We start from the raw sequence: 16,451 nt of genomic DNA, 5'->3' as shown, positions 1-16,451 counted from the left end.
AAGGCTGATGAAATATATACATTTATACACACAAACACATACATTACATACATTTTATCTATATATCTAAATAAAAATAGGCTCAGTCTATATATGACCCAAAGTAACTAGTAACTAACTACTTGAGTAGATTTTTTATCCAACACTCTTTTACTCTTACTCAAGTAACTATTCAAGACTAGGACTTTTACTTTTACTTGAGTAAATATTTCTAAAGCCGCGTCCGAAATCGCATACTTCCATACTATATAGTAGGCGAAAAACAGTATGCGAAGCAAGTAGTATGTCCGAATTCTCAGTATTCGAAAAACAGTAGGCGAGATGTACCCGGATGGCCTACTACTTCCGGCCGAATTCCGTAGTATGCATAGGATGGACACTTCTCTATCCCATGAGGCACCGGGAGAGGGCTCGTCATACTCATATTCAAAAATAACGGAAAATCGGAGGATCGTGACGCCGCTGTTTTGAAGTGTAAGTACCTTATGGATAAATGCTGTTCATTGTGGTTAAAGTGTACTTGTTTAACATAATCCAAGTAAACAACTGATTTGTTAAAGCTTTACACATTGTAAACTGATGAGACTATTTTGTAAATTGAGTTTAAAAATGTTTAATAATCATTATCGATCAGAGGCTGTGCCTTAGCTTGTTAAGGCTGCTTTCTACAGACTCGTTAAGTAATTTAATGATATAAAGTTACAAAATTTTAAGTAATTGAAACGAGTTAATTTACATTTTACTAGTGTTGATATTTTGATAAAAAAAATGTTGGATAACTTACAAGGCAAACTATTGTGCCTCAGTTTGATCATAAATCATCAGTAATGTGTAAATCCTGTTCTGATGTTACAGAGACTGATGAACACAATCTTGTTCTCATTCACTGATGAAACCCTATTCACTGGAAAGCATAATTCAGTAAGTATATAAATTAAAATTAATCTTAACTACACACACTCTTTACATGTATTTATGTTAGGATCATCACTGATTTATGCTGTTTTTTTATATTATAATATGAATTTCCAGGTATTTCCAGTTGCTATTTTGTCAGTTGCAAAGTACTTAATAGCAAATAACTTTTGAAGCAGTTGTGTGCACTGATTTTGTAGCAGTTTCCAGTTGTTTTTTTTAACATCTGAAGAATGTTGTCTTGAGAATGGGTGCCACACTTTAGAGAAATACCCATACAAATTATTCTCTTTAAGTATTTATTTATTTATTTTTCATTTCTACATGGATAAGAGCACAAAGCTTCAGACAAAAACCACATTAACATTTTCATAAAACATTTTCAAAAAAGTAGTATAATAGAGCTTAAAGCAACAGCAAAAGGGAATTTCTTAAGACGTTTCTGTAATAATGTCAGGAAAATAAACTTCAGCAGCTTCATTTCAGTAACTGTAGATGAGGACTTTAAATTTGGGAATCAAAAATGAGTGAAAAAAAGTGGAATTCAAAAATATAACCCAGGGATAAAGTAATACATATTATAAAATTAAACTTGTTGTAAATATGTTGGTATGATATGTTATGTGATATGTTTCTAGATTTTCAAATTGTACAATTTTTATTTTCAACTGTAATATGAATTCCCTGTTATGAGTGTAATATATTTATGTGTATATATAAATACACACACGTTTAAATTTAAATACTTACATGTGTATTTATACATATTTATGTGATTTAATAGTATTTATATTTCTTAAATAACTAATATATGTATATCTTGATTTGACAGTCTTAAAATGACCTTCACAACTTACACAAGCTTAAACAATAGCACTTTGAGAACATGAACTGATTTGCAGAGTCTTAACCTGTTCGACTGTCCTACAGGTAATCTGCTCTTGAAGAGCTGCACACGGTCGTCTGCTGTGACACAGCTGTGGTCCGTTTGTCCCGCACATGCTCTTTTGTGCTGACTTCTGTGTTTTGGGGTTCCAGTGTATCATCGTCATGATCTTCCACAACTTCTGGATCAGTAATGTCCTCATTCAGAAGACGGAGGTTGTAGAGCACTGCACAGCATGCATCAACATCTGCACAAAAGCAGAACTCACTTCCAAGTCCTTGAAGAAGAAGATGGAGCACAGCTGGTCTTCATCATCCTGAAGGCTCTCTCAACAATGTTCTGTGCACGAGCATCATTGGTGTTGAATCAAAGCTGTGCAGGATTGTGTTCAGACTCTCTGTCTGCTGTGATGAGGCAGATGAACACTCACACAAGGACACACACACCATCTCCCAGGATGTGTTTTCCTGCAGGTGGATAGGCCTCCAGAGTTCTTCAGCACCCTGGCATCATACACAGACCCGGGATACTCAACAAAGATATCAAGGTACTTACCATGGTGGTGACCTGCAGCTGAACAGAATTAAACCACTTCCTGTTGAAATAACATTGGGCTTCACTTGCTGGAGGTTCAGTTTGTATGTGACAGCAATCCATTGTGCCAGCTACCAGAAGAAAAGCTGCTTCCACTGCCTGTCATCTGTGGTGGAGAAGGCAATCAGCCTCCTCAAAATCCCCATGACAGACCTGCTCATTCTGTGCACAATGTTATGCAGCTCTTGGATGTCGAAGGCCAGTGACAGCAGCCTGTATGATGGTGTTCACAGTCTGTAAATATGTAGTTTTTGTTTTTTAAAATAAAATTTCAATAGGTTACACATTTTTTTGCTATTATATCTATATCTAACTATATATATTTATATATGTGTGTATATTGTCTATAATGTATATATTATGTATGTATTTATGTATATATTGTGATGTGTGTATGTGTGTTTCTGTGTATATTTCTAAAATGTATTTGTGTGTATATATGTGTGTGTGTGTGTGTGTGTGTGTGTGTTTGTCTAAGCATTCATTCAAGTTTATTAATTTATGTTCGTTTTGTGTAATTTTATTTGTATTTATTTATTACAATAAATTACTTTATATCCTTACATAAAATCAGTCTGTCATTCTGTTCACAGCTGTAGCTGCTGTTATTCTGAGGTAGAAAATTAAAAGCTAAATTTATTTTAGTAAAGGATTTACAAGCTGTCAACGAAGGCATGATCTGTGAACAGCTGACTGACGCCTGCTTTGAATTGTTAATTCAAACGACATAAAAACGCAGACGAAAGCGGTAAGAAAAACATCACCGATGTTCGCTCAGTAGATTGGGCTCTTTAAATTTACGCGCTGTTGTGACGACGTATGTCACGTGACAATGTCAACATGGCGCATGTAGTACGTCCGAATTCCATTCATACTACCCACATTCATACTATATAGGACGTACTTTTCTAACGGTCGAGTAGTACGTTCAAATTCAAATGTAGTACCCAGTATGCAGTATTCGATTTCGGACGCAGCTTAGAAGTACTTTTACTTTTACATGAGTACAGTTTTTGTTTACTCTACCCACCTCTGCGTTGCAGGCAATAGAAATATACCACAACCAGCCATTCACACACAATCACATTTGCAGTGCTGCCCTAAATGCAAATAAGCTGTGGAAGTCTTTTGGGGCGTGTTCCGCCAGATTTGACGAGTTGTTTAGGCGCTTTCGACTTTAAGCAGCTCTGCACAGAACGGTCACTGTATGACATCAAAGTACCGCGAGAGCGGTTCGAATGCATTGGATTTGTGTGCTCTCTTATTGCTCTCGCGGTACTTTGATGTCATACAGTGATCATTCTGTGCAGCGGGCTCTTTCTGCAGGGAGGAGGAGGAGGAGGAGGAGGAGGAAGGCTGGTGCTGAAGTTTCTGGGTCACTCACGTCGCAGTAGACCAAGACAAGCAACCATGACTTCAACAAACATGTTTCAGGGACTTGATAGTAGTGGCAAACCAAGTTCAAGGTATGATGACAGTTGATCTAGAACAATCCGGTGTATGTGGTTTTGGTGTTGACACTTGCCTGTGTTTATCTGAATAATAATTTTGATTCTTTAGGAGAATCAAACACAAATTTTAGCATGGCTAAGCGCTGCATGCTAACTCTTATTAGTGACCCGAAAAAGCTCGTATTGGATTTACAACGTGTGTTCAGATTACTGGACGTAACTGCACTAACAATGTGCACTGCTGTGTGTGCTGTTAAATATGATATTACATCTTGTGATGTGGTCAATATTATGTGTTAGCCGTTAGCGGCGTATGCGCCGAGGCTCAAAGAGAAGGTTTGTGAGCTACATACGCATTTTACTATTCGTAAATTAAAATGATGTCAACCTTAAAAATAAACATGAGTTTATGAATAAATATTAAGTTATGCACTGCGAAGTTGGCGCATTTGCTTAAAGTGTTGTTGATCGTGGACTAAACTACGCCGCAGGGTTTGGTTAGTGTGCAGGGCTTTAACTTTTTAAAAGAAATATACTAGTTATCACAATTTAGCTACAACTCTTGTGGCCCATAAAAGCCTGACCGCCTGAACTTCTTGCTGCAATTGCGCTGTTCCGCCTCACAGATATAGGGTGACGCTGTAGATTTTGCTCTTTATTAATCTACACATTTCAGTAATGGGACAAAATGTATAGTATTCATGTAAATATCTGTATGTTGTGTGTAGAGTACTAAGACCTCCAGGAGGAGGGTCAAGCAATCTCTTCGGTGGTTATGAAGAAGACACTGCTGCCTCCAGAAGGCCAAACAAAATGTCCTCTTCTATTTTTGCACCTCCAGAAGAGACCCGAGGGGGTCCCAGACGCTCCAATCCCCCAGGTGAGCTTCCAGGAGACACTGTGTTTCTGTCTTGGGCCTCTTGCACTCTCTGAGTGAAAATAATCACCACACTGTTACTTAGTTTTATGTGTTCGAGACTCTCTTCCTCTATGCAAACCAGGGCACTTTGCGTTTGTTATCATGTCACCAGAAGCAAAATCAGAACCTCTACCTCAGTCTAACAGACTAACCAGTCAGTTAACTGTGAGAGATCATACACAGACCGAACTGATCAAATAAGACGTCTAGAGAGGGTTTAAAGGTCATAGTGTTAAAACAGGCCTGATCTGAAGCTTAAAGTGCTGTTAAACGTAATGCTGTGTTTTATTATTGGTCGTTACGAAACTGATTATGTCACTGGTATCATTACTACGGTTTTAGATATGACCAAATAGCCTCTCAAAGCAGGGTTGTTATCCTTAATTAAAACTAAAACCAAGCTCACCTATGGACTTGTTTAAAAAGATTTTGAAAGAAAAGGATTCAGAATTTTTCTCTCATGCAAATGTAAAACATCTTGTGTCTTAATCTTTACTGCTGTAATATTCATTCATTTTGTTTGGTTTTAATTTGATTTTTTTTATCTTGTATTTTTGTAACTTTTGTTACAATTACAACTACTACTAAAACATCAAAAGATCTTATTGTTAACTGAAATTAAATTAACTTGATGTATTAAAATAAAGCTGAGCTGAAATAATACAGCTTTACAGACAGACACAAATGCTCTTACAGTGGGTATAGAAAAAACCCCTCCCCCCTCCTATAATAATAGAATTTTGTTGCTTTGCATCCTGAAATGAAGATGGACACTGTTTTTTTTATCTTTTTCTTTTTTTAAATCCAGCTTTATTTACTCAGGACAATTTATAAGATCCAAGTGAGAGATATACACTCACCTAAAGGATTATTAGGAACACCTGTTCAATTTCTCTTTAATGCAATTATCTAATCAACCAATCACATGGCAGTTGCTCCAATACATTTAGAGGTGTGGTCCTGGTCAAGACACTCTCCTGAACTCCAAACTGAATGTCAGAATGGGAAAGAAAGGCGATTTAAGCAATTTTGAGTGTGGCATGGTTGTTGGTGCCAGACGGGCCGGTCTGAGTATTTCACAATCTTCTCAGTTAACTGGGATTTTCACGCACAACCATTTCTAGGGTTTACAAAGAATGGTGTGAAAAGAGAAAAACATCCAGTATGCAGCAGTCCTGTGGGCGAAAATGCCTTGTTGATGCTAGAGGTCAGAGGAGAATGGACCGACTGATTCAAGCTGATAGAAGAGCAACTTTGACTGAAATAACCACTCGTTACAACCGAGGTATGCAGCAAAGCATTTGTGATGCCACAACACACACAACCTTGAGGCGGATGGGCTACAACAGCAGAAGACCCCACCGGGTACCACTCATCTCCACTACAAATAGGAGAAAGAGGCTAATATTTGCATGGGCTCACCAAAATTGGACAGTTGAAGAATGGAAAAATGTTGTCTGGTCTGATGAGTCTCCATTTCTGTTGAGGGATTCAGATGGTAGAGTCAGAATTTGGTGTAAACAGAATGAGAACATGGATCCATCATGCCGTGTTACCACTGTGCAGGCTGGTGAAGGTGTAATGGTGTGGGGGATGTTTTCTTGGCACGCTTTAGGCCCCTTAGTCCCAATTAAGCATCGTTTAAATGCCACGACCTACCTGAGCATTGTTTCTGACCATGTCCATCCCTTTATGACCACCATGTCCTCTGATGGCTACTTCCAGCAGGATAAATGCACCATGTCACAAAGCTCGAATCATTTCAAATTGGTTTCTTGAACATGACAATGAGTTCACTGTACTAAAATGGCCCCCACAGTCACCAGATCTCAACCCAATAGAGCATCTTTGGGATGTGGTGGAACGCGAGCTTCGTGCCCTGAATGTGCATCCCACAAATCTCCATTAACTGGAAGATGCTATCATATCAATGTGGGCCAACATTTCTAAAGAATGCTTTCAGCACCTTGTTGAATCAGTGCCACGTAGAATCAAGGCAGTTATGAAGGCGAAAGAGGGTCAAACACAGTATAAGTATGGTGTTCCTAATAATCCTTTAGGTGAGTGTAATACCAACATAACAGAAAAAAAATTAGAAACTAGAATCACTGAGTTGGAGAAACACCACCATCTTGTGTCAGTATTTTCTTTGACCATCTTTTGCTTTAATTTACAGCCTGTAGTCTGTTGGGAGATGTCTCTGTCTCTACTAACTTTGCAAATCTAGACTTTGCAGGTTTTGGTCACTCTCCTTTGCAGGAATGCTAAGGTAAATTTGATGGTTAGCGTTTGTGGACTGCAGTCTTCAAGTCGTTGCACATATTTTCAGTGGGGTTTAAGTCTGAACTCTGACTGGGCCATGCTAGGACATTCACCTTTTACTCCTTCAATCTCTGTGTGCTCAGTTCTGCTGTGTGCTTTGGGTCATTGTCATGTTGGAAGATAAACCACCTTCTCATTGACAATTTTCTGGCAATGGGCATCAGATTTTCCTCAAGAATTTGACAGTATTTTTCCCCATCTATTTTTCTTCAATCCTGACAAGAGCTCCAGACCCTGTTGCAGAGAAACCCCCAGAACAGGATCCTACCACCTCCATGCTTTACTGGAGGAACGCTGTTATCTGGACTGTGAGCTGTATTAGATTTCCACAGGACATATCGTTTGCTGCTGAGGACAAATAATTCAGTTTTAGTCTCATCTGGCTCTGAATCTTTGAGGTGTGTTTTGGCAAAGCTCAGTCGTGTCTGCATGAGACCTTTCTTGAGGAGGGGCTTTTTTTTCTTACAACTCTCCCATACAAGCCACATTTGTGCAGAATCTGTGATATTGTTGTCACTTGCACACAATCACCACTCTTTGTCATAAATTCCTGCAGCTGCTTCAGAGTTGCTGCAGGTCTTTTGGTCGTATCTCTGAGCAGTTTCCTCTTGGCTCTTTCATTTTGTATGGAGTGACGTCCTGATCAAGGGAGGGTCTGTGTCGTACCAAATACCTTCCACTTCTTAATAATAGACTTCACTCTGCTTCTATGCATTGATAAAGCCTTTGAGACTTTTTTTTTTGTATCCATCTTTTAACAGTGCTTTGCCACCTATAGTTGACTGTTTGCTTCAGTTGCACTACCAAGGACTGAAATGCTCCAGGAAAGATCTTTTCATGCTGAGCTGATCAAAATGTCACAGCTGATCACAGTTGAAAGTAAAGTGGCTTTGTGCGCCATTGATAAGGTCCTTAGCTACATATGATTGAGTTTACAAGTATTTTTTTAGGAGGGGGTTATGCTTTTTCCAACTCCGTGATTTCTAGTTTTTAATTTATTTTTTTTAAAGACATGTTGGTGTTATATATTTTAGGCTTGGATGTTAAGTAAATACAGCTAGATAAAACAAAAACTTTGTGAATCTTCATTTCAAAGCAACAAAATGTGATTATTTTTAAGGGGGGGGTGATTTGTTTTCTGTACCCACTGTATATAAGACAAGCATGTTTAAATTCTTAGAACTCTAATTAATATATAGCTCTAAAGATACTACTGCATAATTATAAATAGTAAAACCAGAGAAACGGATAAGTATGTAGGGGTGACCCCAAATAGTCTACGATTCGATCCTTCGATTCGAGGAGCATGATTCGACTACCAATCTAACAGTCAAATATTCGCGGGGTATTATTGATTATGCCATTCTGACCATATGTGAGCGCTCAAATCTCTGATTTCACATACAACTTGTGGTTTTTTTCACAATAAGTTAATATTAATCCTATTATGATAAAGCTGTAAGAATCTGAAAAAGAAGCTTCAAATTAATATTTTAAAGTGCGTGAATAAATCCAACCACCCCTATAGATTTATGTTTCACTTTCCATAATCCGTGACCGACAGAAGAGCATCTTGGCGGCAGGGATTTAAAACTTTACCAAGACTCAAACTGACACGGGCAGAGACTGGATTTTTTCGAACAGGTAGGGGTTCAAGTGATTTCAAAACATTTCAGCCGGTGTATATATAATCATGGATATATTATTTACCTGATATAAAATACATCTGGTTTTGAGTCAAGTATACTACAATGATTATCACTTCAGCGCACCGCATGAGCAGGTCAAACTACAAAGCAGAATATTAATAACTATGACTGAACTATCTCACACATACCATTATAATGAGAAGTCCATTATAATAAAACGCTGTGAATTTTGTGAAGTTTGGCTGCCGTGTTTCTGCACATTGTTTCGTGAAGAACACGTCCACAAAATGAGATTGCATTCAGAGCCCCTATAAGTATATATAGCCTATAAGCCCTAACTTTAATGTTATGCTGTATAAACAACGAAGCGTATTCTACATGATTTCTATAATTCTATAATCAATGAGTTCCCATTGATTTAAAAACTTGCTATCAAATGTGTCACTCTACTGGTTGTCTTCAGCGCGTGCAGCTCAAAACAGAAATGCAGAACATTAATAACTTCTGTCATCTTTTAATCCAAACATAAAAACATTATTTTCCCCGTTTGTATCTGCAAGGCATTTGTTACACATTTTCCCTGGGTGTTAACATCAGTAAATATGACTGTTGAATGTCTGTCTTAACTCAATGTATTTTGCCCCACCCCAAACATATGATTCAACTAATATTCGAATATCAGCAAGATTCGAAAATTCTGATTCCATTAAGAAAATCCTTAGTAGGACACACCCCTATAAGTATGTGTTTTTCTTTTATTCTATAAACTACTGACAACATTTCTCCCGAATTCCAGATAAACATTGTCATTTAGAGCATTTATTTGCAGAAAATGAAAAGTAGTCAAAATTTAAAAAAAGATGCAGTGTTTTCAGACATCAAAGAAAACAAGTTAATGTTCATTTTTGGTAAAACTTTATAATAAATTTCATTTATAAACCCTTAACAAACATGATATAATGCATAACAGATCAATAAGATAATTTATATTCAAAAATATAATTAAACATTACCTAATGATTAACATAATTATGTAACGTAAATTTAAAATGCTTAAACATTTTAACATTAAAACTTAATTCATATGATCGTGCACTTCAAATGATTTGAACAGATGTTATACAATGATTAAAAGCTTATTTGCTAATGTACAACACTTGATGCTATGAGGTGTGATACAGGGAATGTTAGGGGTAGGTTTGGTGGTATGGCTTGGTTTAAGGATTGGTTAAGGGTTCAAGGGTCAGGGGTAAATCTGATTACCATAAGGAATGATTAAAGGAATACCCTGTTTAATATTGAATAATTAGTAAATGTTTATAAATGCTTACAAATGAGTAGTTTCGAGTTAAGATTGGGTACTGCAAAAACATGAATAGAAGATGAATAAATGATTTGTAAAGATTTTTTCTACCTTTTGCCATTGGGATGATAAAGATACTCATAAAGCTACTAATGATTAGTAAACATTAAAAATATTTACAAATTATGAATAATTTCTGCTTTAGATTGTGTACTGCAAAACATAAATAAATAAATAATAATTTAAGATGTGGAAACGTTAGAAGTCTACACAAACAAAGATAAAAAAATGTGACCTTTACAGACGGTTTAAGAGTTAATGAATAATTTGTTAATATGAGTAGTTTGCTTCCAAAAGAAAAAAAGAGCTTAAGGTAAAATATGAACTGAAGTTAAATGAAATATAATTTATAATAGGAATATGCCGGTATCAAATTTTCCTGTTGCAATTAATTGCTAATGCTTTTATCACTGTATACGGTATTATGAAGGTATTGCTATTTAAATTTTAAAAAAGTGGTCATAATACAGTATAACAGGTTAGATTTTTTTTTATATAACAAAAATAACTGAACATTTAAATACAATAAAGCAATACAGAAAAATATATAAAGTTAAATGTTTTACACAGATTAAAGTGCAAGATAACTATAAAGACCCATAGGTATCACTTTACAGTAAAACTTAATTAGTTAATGCATTAACATTCACAATGAGCAATAGCTACATTTGCTGCAGAAGTTATCAATCTGTTATAAAATACAAGTCTTAGTTCATTTTATCTCCTTAACACAGTTGCAACTTTAGATTTTAACGTGTTATTAAATATTAGAATACCTAAGATTAATGACTGTTCAGAAGAATTTTTCATGGGCACTTAATGTTAACTAATGAAGCTTGTTATGAAGATTATGAGCAATAAAGAATCAAAACACTTTCAAACAATATCTACGGTATGTTGTAGTCCAGATTAAAATAAAAAAGTTAGAAAATAAATTGCCTATTTTTACACCCGGCACAATGTGACGCAAGGCAAGTGTGTTTGCTAGTTTCAGTCCAACGCCATTCGCATTTTCCCATCCAGCGCCACGTCGTTTAATTAGCAAATGCATTTGCACCCATTTGTGCGCCCATGGGCATGCTAGTCTAAAAAAGAGGTGTGTTCAGGCGCATTGCTATTTTAAAGAGCTGAAAAAAGACTGCGCCATAGACCAACTCAAACCTAGTCTGAAGTCAGTGGCACAATATTTTTTTTGTTATTTAAAGAGCACATCGTTAGAAAATGCGCTTCTGGGAGGCTCCACAGTGTGCGTTGACTTTGTTTCTTCAGCCTATTGCTACGTATAATGATGAACTAAATTGGCTTACTAATTGAACAATCGTGCCAATACACACACATATATATTAACTGACTGTGCAGACCTTTGGTGGATTCCTGCTTGTCCTGTGGATGATCTGCTCGCGCTCGAGCAGATCGGTTTCTTCGCTTGAGAATCATTCAGTTTTTCCACCAACAAAATCCGCCATGTAAATAGCGCTCACGCCATGGCAGATCGCATCTCACTCTTAAAGGGAATAGGAGATGACACTCTGATTGGTGTATTGAATGTTACGCCCATTACTCATTAAGAGAATAGGGACAACCCATTCCAAAAATGTGCCCGGCGCATAGACCGTTTTTCCATTAAAATAGCTAAAGTGGGTTTGGACATGCCCTGAGTGCACCTGCGAATCCACAAATCTGAATGGATATTTAAAATTATGTAAATATATTTTAGAAAGTAGCACAGCTGCCATATTTATGGGGTTTTCAGGGTAAGGGCTGCAGTTTAGCACCATCTGCTGTCAGAGAGTGAATGTGCTTTCATTCAGAGCGTCTTTCACATGTTCCTCATGTGCTTCTCAAGCCTGCTTGTTTACATCAGAGGGCACATGCTCTTTCAAGCAGCATACAGCGGTGTTGTACATTTTGACAAGTCGATGGGAATAGTATGCTTAATGCATTCAAAATTATGAATAACTTGTAATATAATTATGTATTTAGAAGTGCCCACGATAACAATTAAGGAGTGCACAATTGTATGAATTGAACATTAAATGACATTTGTAAGCACTTCAGTTTACAAGAAATTAAATCCGTTTATTAATCTGTTAATCATTAGGTAATATTTAATAAATATTTAAAAGCGTATTAAGCACATTCTCTTATTTATAGCTGTGAAAATATATATTCAATAATGATCTCTTAACGATTTTGTTTATAGTTTATTAATGAAAGTTATTATAAAGTTTTGCCTCTTTTTAAATGACACACTACTTATGTTTTAACATAGTAAGAGTTCAGAAATCATATTTGGTTGGAAGCACCCCTTAGATCACCGATCCTCCACCAAATTTCACAGTGGGAGAAATTTAAAACAAAACTAATCCAGTATATATTTAAACATTCAATGTTCTTTTTTGAAAGAATACTTTGCATAAATGTAATTGCAGGTATTCTTTTCAAATAAAAATTACTTAAAATGATACTCCAACCCCAAAATGAATATTTTGTCATTAATCTCTTACCCCCATGTCATTCCAAACCCGTAAAAGCTCAGATCGTCTGCAGAACACAAATTAAGATATTTAGCATGAAACCAGGAGGCTTGTGACTGTCCCATTGACTGTCTAGTGAAATACACTGTCAAGGTCCAGAAAAGTATGAAAGACATCGTCAGAAAAGTCCATCTGCCATCAGTGATTCAACCGTAACGTTATAAAGCGATGAGAATACTTTCTGTAAGCAAAGAAAACAAAAATAATGACTTTATTCAACAATTCTTTTGTCAATAGTCTCCTCTGTGTCTCTCCAAAGCACATATGCTGCCTATGCTCTTCTGTGTCAGCTGTGCCACAAGGATGCGCGGTTTTCTTTCAGATCAAAGCTAAATACACATAGAAATGGTGCATCCTTGTGGTGCGGCTGATACCAAAGAGCTTCGGGCATAGACTAGAGCAGTGGTTTTCAACCTGTGGTCCGCGGTGGTATTGCAGGTGGGACCCAATTACTATTAAAAGAAATTATATTGTTAGTATATGTACAAATGTCTAAGTCATAACATAACATAATTTCATATTTATATAATTAAATAACAAAAAAGAAATATTAAACTGTTACTATGCTTCCACTATTCGAGCTCGCTGATTGGTTTAAGAATAAATCACCATTTTATCTTAGATATTTTTGCTCCGCTCTCCGCGCAGAGCAGCGTGTATCTGAGCAAGTACATCTGGTTTTGTGACAGAGCAAAGGAAATCTGCATGCGAACAGAGAGATTTGCACTCGTGCATTATTTTAATGTGCTTTCGCATTATATTTATACGCTCTCGCTGTTGACCGCATACACATACTGTATACACACTGCAAACACCTGAGGCACCGCTACAATTAATGAGCTCTATGAACAATGCATGGCAAAAAAGAAAAAAAAGTTCATTTTTCTTGCCATAAGTCTATACATTTTGTTACATCTATACTATAGTGATAATTTTGACTTATGTCTGCTCTAGAGATGTTACAATTTTTTGATAAAGCTCTAATTGGTTTTCTTTTGGAAATATGTTTCAAATTAATCCTGAATACATTTATGACTGTAAAAGCATATCGGTGTGTGTCACAATTGCAAAATTGATCAAAGATTTTTTTTTGTCCATATCGCACAGCCCTAGTTCATTCAATAAATACAGTTAACAATCTAGCTTCTGAGTACTAAGTTATTAACCCAACAATAGCGGGGTCAGTTAATTTTTTGAAGTGGGCCGCGCAAACATATGTGTGTGGTTGTGTGGGCTGCGAGCTGAAAAAGGTTGGGAACCACTGGACTAGAGCATATAAGCGCAATTATACAGTAACTTTAATAAATAAGCAAAAGGCAACCTGCCATATCAACCAAGACCACAGGGTGTTGCCAAAGAACTGCATATAAACTACAATAAGGATCAATTCAGAATTGCTAAACACACCAAAATACATAAGAACATTTTTTACATTCTGACGTGACATGACTTGTTGCCAAGTATGAACTAGTGCTTGCATTTATCCCATTTTTACTAGCATTAGTGTATCTCAAACTGATTTATGTGTCTCTTACGGTCTCAGGTGGGAAAAGCAGTGGGATATTTGGGGACCCAGAGGCGTCTTTGACCCACGGCAGACATGTTCCCCCTGGTGGAGCCTCCAGTTACATTTTTGGGGGTGCGGAGTCGACCCCACCTTCTGTGAAAAGTCAACATCCCAACAAACCAAAGGTAGTCCAAACTCAGTAGACTACTACACTTTCAAAAAAAGAATGGACTTTTGAAAAGGAGTGTATGTGACTCACAAATTCATAATTTGACTCATTAAACCTCATTGTTTGTTTTCCACAAAGTTATTAAAATCTGATAATGTCCACCCATTTCAGCTCTAATGCCCTTTTATTCTCTGTAGGACAATTTAAGTGTGGGTGTACCTGCTACTCCAGATCCACCAGGTAAAGAAAACCAGTGATTTACCTCACATTAGTAATCTGTTCTTCATGCCCCAGTTTGTTTCTCCACAGTCTTTATTATTGGCAGGCAGTTCCCTTTCCAACTGTTTTTCTCTCACGTACAGCCCCAGTGCCTAAGAAAGTTGAGAAGGTGAAGGTGGAGCCAGTGACCCCTCAACCAACGCCTGAAAAAGAGCCAGCAGCCTCTGCACCTGCAGCCAATCAGAGTTCTGAGGCAGCAACGTGGCAACCAACAGAAAAGGACCACGAGCCACGCCTTGGACCCCGCCCTCGCTCTCACAACAAAGTGATCAACCCTCCAGGAGGAAAGTCCAGTGTGGTTTTCTATTAGCCCTAGCCATCAGTCTCTTCCTTTCTTCCATCTGCTTTTAACCTGTACTAAAACTTATCTTTATCATTTACTTTCTCCTTAACTTTTTTTTCTTTTTCTTTTTCTTAAAGTCTGTCACTCTTCATTCCTTTTTTGATTCTGCACTTTCTGATTCATTCCTCACTTTCCCTTTTCTTTTTCATCAAATTCGAATCAGTTACTCTTGCTCCTAAAACTAAATGGTTGTTTCCTTTCAAATGGTTAGCCTTGAAGGTTGTTTCTTTACGTGATAATGTTTTGTTAATTTGCTAATGTATTAAATGCAAGTTTGCCTCATGAATCTGAGCAGTCTATGCAGTGTTCAACTGGTACCACTGTTGGTCGCCAAAGCAAGCTCTTCAGTATCGACATATTCAGATCTCCCTTTGAAACCCTGTGAATGTGTTCTGATGGCAAATTCTTTTGTGCAATAAGATGACTTCCCTTCTACTTTTTTTTTTTTTTTTACTGTGCTCTTGCATTTTTTTTTTTTTTGAGCAAGACACAAAGCCAAATGTAAAAGTAGTAGTTTAGTTGGCTAACCAAACACCGTTTTTGTAACTGATAATTGCCAAAGCACATATGACAATGATTAAACGCGTACAATCATGCATCTTTGACAATATCAAACTAATAAAATGTCCATATATGCATTTGAATGTAACCAGAGACCGTTAAACTAAGAGAATAATCTGAAATGCCTGACGCTGTACTTGAAAAGAGTTGCTGCACCATTGATTCTTTAATACTTGTGTGAATTTGGGCCTTTCCTCCCATTAGCCATCTACTTTATTCTTTGCATGGCAGGTGAAAGGTAAAATATGAGTCTGTGAGTGTGTGTGTTTGTGTGTGTGGGGGTGTTTCCCACATGACTAGTGCCGTCCCTGCCCAAAATAATACTTCAGTGGTTGCTTGGTAATGTGACTGGATACTATGATGTCACAGAGGACTGTTTCATACAATGCACCTCTATATTGTTCATTTGTATGCAGTTTTGTATTGCTTTTTTCCCCCATGACAATAAAAGGATGTTTTACCATGTTGCTTGAAATAAACTGAAATCACCACTTAGAAACGGATGTGCATATGCTTGCTGAATGTTTAGGTTACTGAGTCAGGTTTGTGTTGTTTAAAGTAGGAGGTATCAGTGATTCTCAAGTACAAAACCGACTACAGAGAGACAACTTAAATGGTTTATTTAACACTGTATTAATTTGGTTTCTTGTTTTTCAGCAAGGTCTTGGTCTCATTTTTCACAGAATGTCATCATTGTCAGATACAAAATTAAGTTATACTTGCCATGTAAAATATGTATAAGGGTCGGTTCAGCCCTACTTATTTCATAACAAGTGAAATATGGAAAGAGGACCTTCAGAATGGAGGCAGAATTTGATATTGCCAGAATTTTTTTTTTTTTTTTTTGGTTTGTGTAGCCTTTAAAAGGTCAACATTTATTATTTTTTCTTTTTTAGTTTTTTGTTACCCTCTTTTAATTCTCATTTAGGGGTAACACTTTTGATTCTCTGTAGTCA

General features: G+C 36.7%; 1 protein-coding gene and 1 long non-coding RNA gene across 2 annotated transcripts; both read left to right on the top strand.

Moving 5' to 3' along the window:
- The first annotated feature begins 216 nt into the window (after positions 1-216).
- On the top strand, positions 217-2,598 carry LOC113041482 (uncharacterized). The gene is made up of 3 exons (XR_003275403.1): positions 217-474; positions 856-921; positions 1,846-2,598. It is a non-coding gene; the product is annotated as an uncharacterized LOC113041482 (long non-coding RNA).
- A 1,110-nt stretch (positions 2,599-3,708) lies between these two features.
- LOC113043733 (jupiter microtubule associated homolog 2-like) lies at positions 3,709-15,994 on the top strand. Its single transcript, XM_026203304.1, has 5 exons — positions 3,709-3,861; positions 4,575-4,726; positions 14,180-14,328; positions 14,510-14,552; positions 14,675-15,994. The coding sequence occupies exons 1-5, from the start codon at positions 3,806-3,808 to the stop codon at positions 14,899-14,901; spliced, it is 627 nt and encodes a 208-aa protein (XP_026059089.1). The 5' UTR covers positions 3,709-3,805; the 3' UTR covers positions 14,902-15,994.
- The last annotated feature ends 457 nt before the right edge of the window (positions 15,995-16,451 follow it).

Source organism: Carassius auratus, chromosome 3 (genome assembly GCF_003368295.1).
Source record: "Carassius auratus strain Wakin chromosome 3, ASM336829v1, whole genome shotgun sequence".
NCBI lineage: Eukaryota > Metazoa > Chordata > Actinopteri > Cypriniformes > Cyprinidae > Carassius > Carassius auratus.
This window is presented reverse-complemented; position numbering and strand designations above follow the sequence as displayed.